Source organism: Nothobranchius furzeri, chromosome 6 (assembly GCF_043380555.1).
Source record: "Nothobranchius furzeri strain GRZ-AD chromosome 6, NfurGRZ-RIMD1, whole genome shotgun sequence".
Classification (NCBI taxonomy): Eukaryota; Metazoa; Chordata; class Actinopteri; order Cyprinodontiformes; family Nothobranchiidae; genus Nothobranchius; species Nothobranchius furzeri.
The window spans coordinates 3,343,584-3,350,906 of record NC_091746.1 but is presented as its reverse complement, the minus strand read 5'-3'; the positions used below and the strand labels follow the sequence as shown (position 1 = coordinate 3,350,906).

Here is a 7,323-nt window from a genome sequence, read left to right as displayed (position 1 = left end):
ACGTTCAGATCACTTACAACTCAAGAGATTCTACCTTCTTGTAATGTTTCAGCCTGATTGGACCTTGTTTTCACACAAATGGACCCAGAATGATGTGAAATTGTGCTTCATGCAACATAATTCTGGGTGCCATTTACAAACCATAAGTGCTAATGACTCCATTCCTTTTTGTGGTTGTAGGGGCTGTTGATTGGAGTACATTAAAACAAACCTGATCTCTCTAGGACATTCAGAAGCCAAGGGTACCACTTTACAATAAGGCTCCCTTATAATTGGCTAATAAATGGTTTATAAATGTCTTATTAATCCATCTATAATGCCTTATATATGACTAATAAACATTTATTATGCATTAATTAAGGGTGAAAAAGACACTAAACTTACTAGTTTCTTGCCAAATAGTGAACCAAATCTGTTGACTTATGTACTTTATCTAGACTTCATATATTAAACATTTCAAACTAAGAAACTACCTTTTAAGCACTATTAGCATTTGTAAACAAGGTTTTGGGCAACTAATAATGTACCTTATAACTGCATTATAAATACTTACAATGATTAAAGGGAGGCTTATTGTAAAGTGTAAAATATGTCTTTATTCATTAATAGTTAATAAACATTTATAAATACAAACTGGAGCCTTATTGTAAAGTGTAAAACATGTCTTTATTTATTAATGATTAATAAACATTTATAAATACAAACTGGAGCCTTATTGTAAAGTGTAAAATATGTCTTTATTTATTAATAGTTAATAAACATTTATAATTACAAAAGGGAGCCTTATTGTAAAGTATAAAACATATCAGTGTTTATTAATGACTCTTAAACATTTTTAAATGTAAAATGAAACTTTTTTAGTATGAAACTAGTTAACATTTATTTATAACCAGTAAACTTTTTGAAGACTAGGGGCCTTACTATGAAAAGTATAACAAGCTGCCTTATAACATTAGACAATACTCTATCTTAACAAGTGCAGTTGTTTTGGTTACTCTTAGGACACACAAAACCTTCTAAACAAAAATGACAAGAAAAATCTTTGTTGTGTGGAAACTGAACACATAACTGAACAGATCGTTAAAAAATTACCAGTTTCACACACATCTGTTCTATAGCTAAATATGCTGAAACAGAACAAGTCAGATAACTGAGTAGGCTTTCAGACAGACTTGCCTCTTCGAATTGGAAGCAAAGTACCATCAGCCTTCATGCTTTCTATTTTGTTTTTCACTTCATCATTGCTTTGAATCTCTTCCTCACATCGCTTAGCAAAATGGAGTACCGTCTCTCCACTGGGCTTGTTGGAGATCAGCTCCTGGTAAACAAGAGGAGCTGCGATAGCGAGCTCAGCAACTGATGCCGTGGACACAACTGTGTTTCTGTCAATCCCATGCTTCTGAAAAGCTTTGGACAAGGTCTTCATCTTTGGAAATGTCTTGAGGAGGGACTTGTATCTCTGCACAATCTCACTTGGTGTTCGGACTGAGAATCAAATTAAAACAAAGAAAACTGTTAGAAACAAATGCTCATGGCACACAATACAATCTGTTACTATAATTTACACACACACATGCATATACGTGTGTGTGTGTGTGTGTATGCATTTCTAAAAATGCGCATCAGTCCAAACCTTATATTCAAGTTTGGTGTCAAATACAATGTAGTTTGAAGAAAATGTTTAAATGGTAATTTTATCTCCAAAGAACATATCTTCTAGCCTGGCCTGCCAGACTAGACTTCTGCACAGAGAGTCTGGTAACTCACAGGCAGAGAGGCACATGAGGGGCGGGATTAGCCAGCTCAAAAATGACCAATCAAAAAAAAAAAAAAGGTGGAAATGCCAACTGTACCATGTGACACAGTAGTTTTTTTAGCTGTAGTAAAAAATGGAGCCTGGTAATGGCGCAAACATCTTTCTTTAGAAGAAAGATTTTTAGCGGTTCTTGTTGTGGTTTCAAAGACATGTCCAAGTCTTTTACAACAGAGGAAAGAGCCGCGGTGAACTCCGCTTCAGACATAATTGTTTATGAGAATTTGAGCTTCACTGTGTGTGTGACATACGCTGCTCAGTGATGATTGGTTTGGTTAGCATTTTCAGGGGGGTGGGGTTATTTACATAGGAGAGTTACCAGACTCTTTCTCTGTGCAGAATTAAACAGAGGAGGACTCTGGCAGGCCAGGCTACATATCTTCTGAATATAAGTATTTTGCTCACCACGCTGCCGGAACTTCTTTTCCTCCTTCTTGTATTTCTTGGCTTTTGAATGCTTGTTTTTGAATTTGCGCTTTTGCTTCTTTGGGGGTGAAGATGAGGATGAGGATGACCACTCAGATGATGCAGATGAAGATGTGGAAGATGAATCCAAGTTTTCAGAAGGATTGTTGAAAAACGTATCATTTAATGGTTCGTCTTTAGGTTGCGCTGCAGAAAAAAATGGATGAATTTAGAATTTTTTTTAACACATATCAGGTAACACAGAGTGAAACAAACATGCAAAGTAGCTGCCAATTTCATTTCATTACACAATGGATGATTTTGTCAGCTTATGTGCTTTGACAGAATGAGAATGATGCACCCTTCTGAGTGAAATAATATACATGTGGCTGGGCAAATCTAATTTTTGTAGACTATAGAATAATAAAACAGTATAATGACTGAGTGTTGTTGTCCAATACAACATTAAATGTCAATAATTGGCAGTAATTACCTATTACCGTGGTGTTTAAAGGAGAAAAAGGGGAAAACTAAGTTGCTGGTACTAAGAGATAAAGTGGCACAACTACAAACCATCTAAATGAACACTTTGATGTCGAAATGTGTATTTTAAATTAATTATTAAAGTATGTAAATGAAAATGTATTTATTCGTGAGAGCACAGACAACTGTAAGAAAACAGATAATAAACAGATAATAGGTAATGGCATAATACATGCCAATTAATTAATCAATAGGTTTAAACCCAATTAGAACAAGTTATTTTTAAGAGTTAACTGGCATAACACCAAAGAGTAACAATTTTTTTTATCAACACAGTGACAATAAGGGATCTTCATGTATATTTATAAATTATCTGATTTTTATCACAATAATCTAAAATTAAACAATGTTTATGAAACTAGTTTAATGTCATACTTGACAGAGATGATAGCTGACTTCGGAGGAAATCCCTCTCTCCTTCCAGTTCTTCAATTCTCATCTTTTGCCACTCCAGCTTCTCCTTAAGAAAAGCAACTTCCTGTCTCTCCTTATTAAGAAGCACAGTTGCAGTAGGGGCAAGGCCAGAAGAAGTATCTAAAAAAGACAAAATTTAGACACACATTAACAACAGTAGCAGAATCTCTAATCTAAACTAGGCAAACTAAATGACAGCAGAAACAAAAATATCTACTTTAAATGGTAACAATACAAATGTAAAAAAAGTTCTGAGACAAACACCTGTTGTAGAGCAGACACTTCCAGAACAAAATAAATTATTCCTCCATGTTACCACACTGGGGTTATTCATAATGATATAAATGTATATACATTTACTAACTATTAAAAAATATAAAACTTTGTGAGGTGTCACTTTCGTAATAATTAATAGTACCAGAGATAGCTAGGCACTGTAGCAGCCAAATGGTTCATTGTTAGCATTAAAACATTCCTCACCATCACGTTTCTCTGTTGACAGCGTTGGTTTAGTGTTAACGTTATCCAGTCGCTGCTTTTTGTTTTTCTTTGAACGCGTGCTGACCGCAGGTGTCGCAGTGGAACAGGAATCTTTCTCTTCAGGTCCATCCATGGCGCTGCCGTAGCTAGCGTCAGTCCGTGTCGGTTTGACTGGTGGATCCACCTCAGCTCCGACGCACACCGATGGGAGGGACTTCCGTATTAAGATTCACTGTGATTGGATGTTTGCACTAAGCTCATCTCTGTATGGCTAATTTTCGTTTTATTCCCTTTGGCGCGACGATGGCTAGTTTTCATATGCAACCTAAAAATCCAGCGGGAAACGCTTCATAACTGAGTCCAATGCACTATAAGAGGTAAGCAAATTGTTTTATTTTTTGTATGCAGGGTTGTTCTTTTAATTATAATTCACTTTTAAATATTACTTTAGCTGATGAAGAAAAATCATTTTTAAGAATGAAAATGTTTTGTGTAAATGTAGCATGTTTTGTATTAACTTAACTAAATATTCTTGTTCCTGTTGTGTTAGCCATTTTTACATTTTTCTTTGAAAATTATCAGCATTTACAAGTTCGCTTGCAGGGAAGAGTAGTCATAAATAATGATAATTAACATATTTATTAAAAACCCATTTATCTTTCTTTTTTTGGTCATTCTTAGTAAGTCAACATAATTATAAATTCAGGTTTTTATTTAGCAAGTGTTACTTCCTGTTGAGCTGTGTATTGTAAAAAGAAAAAAAAAACAACACAAATAGATTGCAGAGGCAATACAGTTAGTAACTGTATGTGCTGTGTTTTTTAAGTAAGTAAAATAAACTGGAACTAGAAATGTTTATATCTTGATTTTTTTTGTGTGTTGAATTTTTTGGTCAAATTAATGGTTTTACATTTTTCCTTGACTTTTCAAAGAATGCTTTGAGAATTATACAAAGACTTGATCTGTTGCTATATCAGTGACCTTTTTTTACCTATGACATTCTGAAGATACCAGTATTTCAATGTAATAATATAATTAAATAAATCTATAATTTTTCCTACTAGAATGCCTCTTGGGATGAAGTTGCGCACTCATACAGAGGGAAAACAAACTAAAAAGAAGACTCTGAGGCTGATTAAATGGCTGCAAAAGAAACACCTTCTAAAGAAGAAGCTGAGATGCCCTGTTTGCCACCATAAGATGAAAATGATATCTGTGGTGAAGAAAGACCAATTTATGTGGTATGAATGCATGATAATGTAGAACATTTAACATCACATTCTGATATTAAAGGCAGGGTACGTAAGTTGGAATTGTTAAAATAATTTTGACCATCTGACCTTGTTCTATGAGAAAAAGTGTGATCTTTCATATTTTATTTTTCTCCTAAGTCCCTCCCCTGGCTTTACAGCTAAACTAATAATTTCTGCAAGCCTACCACATTGGCCAATAGCACTACATTTCAGATGTTCTCTCACTTGACTCGGCTTTCCCTGCATGTGCACGTTAGGAGGCGTGGCTTTCGGCTCATTCAGGAAGGTCGGGGATAGAGCAACAGCCCTTCAAATTTTAAAAGCAAGACACAGTGCTAACTTTATCTCAATACTTATTTATTTTTTAATATAATTTTGTGATAATGTTTATAGGTTCATTTATTTACCTCACTTTTTGGTTTGTTCTCAGGTGCTGCAAAAGAGCAAGTCATAGAAAAGTCTCCAGAACAATTAGAACTGGCTCCCTCTTTGAGAAATCAAAATCTTCTCTTTTCAGTTGGATGAAGTTCATCTACAGGTAGCCTGTGTGTATAAATGTCAACAGGAATAGCAGTTAATAATAGGGCCTCAGTGAGTTTTGATTGGTTTTCATTTCTGTCGCAGATTTTCACAAGGGCTCAGGCTCAGGCAGATAGATATGATTGATGATGATGTGGCTGGCAGCTCCAAAACATTAAGTGCCATGGCAAAGCGTATTCGACAAGTCTGCATCAGTGCAATGGAAAGACACGGAGTAAATAAAGGGCACTGTCTTGGTGGTCACAAAGAATTTGTGGTTATGGATGAAAGCTGTCTCCGTCATCAGCGAAAGGTTGTAAACTCTCAGACCCCTTTGTTATTATCAGTCCAGATCTGAACATGTCCCCTAAACATATAAGTTTTAAGTTTTTACCATTACATTTAAGAATCAATATAGTAAAACTGTTACAACCAAACAAAAACAATCTGTTAATAAACATATTATTATATCAATTACTATGATGATTTGAATCACTTGAGTCAGAATTTAACTAAATTAAAGTTTGTAAAAGTAGTCAATTAATCCATAAAGGAAATGAATGACAGAAAACAGCTTTTTTATTCAACATCTTTGTCATGCTGTTAATAAAGTTAAAATACAATTTACTTTAATAACAGCAATACAATTAAAATGTTAAGATGCAAACTGCATTTAAGAATATACTTTGTAAATATTCTGTTTAACCTTAATCTTTTTTTATTTTCAGTATGCACGTGGACGCTTCGGAAATGCTTGGAAAAGAAAGAAATGGGTCTTTGGACTGATGGGAGTGAAAGACAAAAGGCGAAGGCTCGTGTTAAAACTTGTAGAGAAACGAACAAGGCGTCACCTTGTTCCTCTGATCAGACAGCATGTTAAGTCAGGTAGTGCCATTATCAGTGATGAGTGGAGAGCCTACAAGAATGTCTTGACAAACATGGGGTACAAACATTACACAGTAAATCACAGCAGGTGGTTTGTTGATCCTCACTCGGGCAGTCATACACAACATATTGAAAGAGCTTGGATGACAATTAAAGGACATATTCGCAGACTAAGAGGAAATCGTACAGAGATGTTGTTGGAGGAACATCTTAAAGTTCTCGAATGGTCATCTTGGCTTGGTTCAAAACATCCTGATGGACCACTGGGACGCTTATTCAAGGACATATGGAAATCATTCCCAGTTTAACCTGAATCTCTTCTACAACAGTTTTTTTTAGGGAGGGGGTATTTGGTGTGTTTGATGAGTTTGGATGTTAAATGTGCTACACTTACAATACATGACCATTTTTGACAGTAGTTAACATGGTTTGTACAAATATTTTAAGCATTTAGTGTAACTCTGAAGTTTAACAAATTTAAACATTTAAGACTAATTTTTAGTATTTATAAATGTTTATTAGTCATTAATAAATAAAGATATGTTTTATACTTTACAATAAGGCTCCAGTTTGTATTTATAAATGTTTATTAATCATTAATAAATAAAAACATGTTTTACACTTTACAATAAGGCTCCAGTTGTATTTACAAATGTTTATTAATCATTAATAAATAAAAACATGCTTTGCACTTTATAATAAGGCTCCCTTTTGTATTTATAAATGTTTATTAATCATTAATAAATAAAGACATGTTTTACACTTTACAATAAGGCTCCAGTTTGTATTTATAAATGTTTATTAATCATTAATAATCATTAATAAATAAAGACATGTTTTACACTTTATAAGAAGGCTCCAGTTTGTATTTATAAATGTTAATTAATCATTAATAAATAAAGACATGTTTTACACTTTACAATAGCGCTCCCTTTAATCATTGTAAGTATTTATAATGCAGTTATAAGGTACATTAATTATTTGCCCAAAACTGTGTTTACAAATGCTAAT

General features: G+C 33.9%; 2 protein-coding genes across 3 annotated transcripts; one reads left to right on the top strand and one right to left on the bottom strand.

The window, feature by feature from the left end:
- Positions 1 to 324: 324 nt before the first annotated feature.
- LOC129152362 (coiled-coil domain-containing protein 106-like) lies at positions 325 to 3,806 on the bottom strand. The gene is made up of 4 exons (XM_070552851.1): positions 3,656 to 3,806; positions 3,137 to 3,295; positions 2,219 to 2,425; positions 325 to 1,485 (listed from the first exon to the last, which is right to left on the bottom strand). Exons 1-4 carry the CDS (start codon positions 3,786 to 3,788, stop codon positions 1,163 to 1,165), a joined length of 822 nt encoding a protein of 273 aa, XP_070408952.1. The 5' UTR covers positions 3,789 to 3,806; the 3' UTR covers positions 325 to 1,162.
- Positions 3,807 to 3,835: 29 nt separating this feature from the next.
- Positions 3,836 to 6,944, top strand: LOC129152361 (uncharacterized). Of its 2 annotated transcripts, none has more exons than XM_054730188.2 (5): positions 3,836 to 4,032; positions 4,720 to 4,896; positions 5,339 to 5,446; positions 5,533 to 5,740; positions 6,156 to 6,793. In XM_054730188.2, exons 1-5 carry the CDS (start codon positions 4,019 to 4,021, stop codon positions 6,618 to 6,620), a joined length of 972 nt encoding a protein of 323 aa, XP_054586163.2. In that variant the 5' UTR covers positions 3,836 to 4,018; the 3' UTR covers positions 6,621 to 6,793. The 2 variants fall into 2 exon arrangements, with proteins under 2 accessions (XP_054586163.2, XP_054586164.2); XM_054730189.2 differs by having other exon boundaries at positions 3,948 to 4,032; positions 5,533 to 5,662; positions 6,156 to 6,944.
- Positions 6,945 to 7,323: the final 379 nt, after the last annotated feature.

What these genes read in the sequence shown, in the direction of transcription:
- LOC129152362 (XM_070552851.1), bottom strand. Translation starts at nt 3,788, where the DNA reads ATGGATGGACCTGAAGAGAAAGATTCCTGTTCCACTGCGACACCTGCG. An exon ending in TCAGCTATCATCTCTGTCAA is followed by an intron (nt 2,426 to 3,136) that starts GTATGACATTAA and finishes TTTTTTCTGCAG; the next exon opens with CGCAACCTAAAGACGAACCA. An exon ending in AAAGAAGTTCCGGCAGCGTG is followed by an intron (nt 1,486 to 2,218) that starts GTGAGCAAAATA and finishes TTTGATTCTCAG; the next exon opens with TCCGAACACCAAGTGAGATT.
- LOC129152361 (XM_054730188.2), top strand. An exon ending in TGGATGAAGTTCATCTACAG is followed by an intron (nt 5,447 to 5,532) that starts GTAGCCTGTGTG and finishes TTTCTGTCGCAG; the next exon opens with ATTTTCACAAGGGCTCAGGC. An exon ending in GTCTCCGTCATCAGCGAAAG is followed by an intron (nt 5,741 to 6,155) that starts GTTGTAAACTCT and finishes TTTTATTTTCAG; the next exon opens with TATGCACGTGGACGCTTCGG.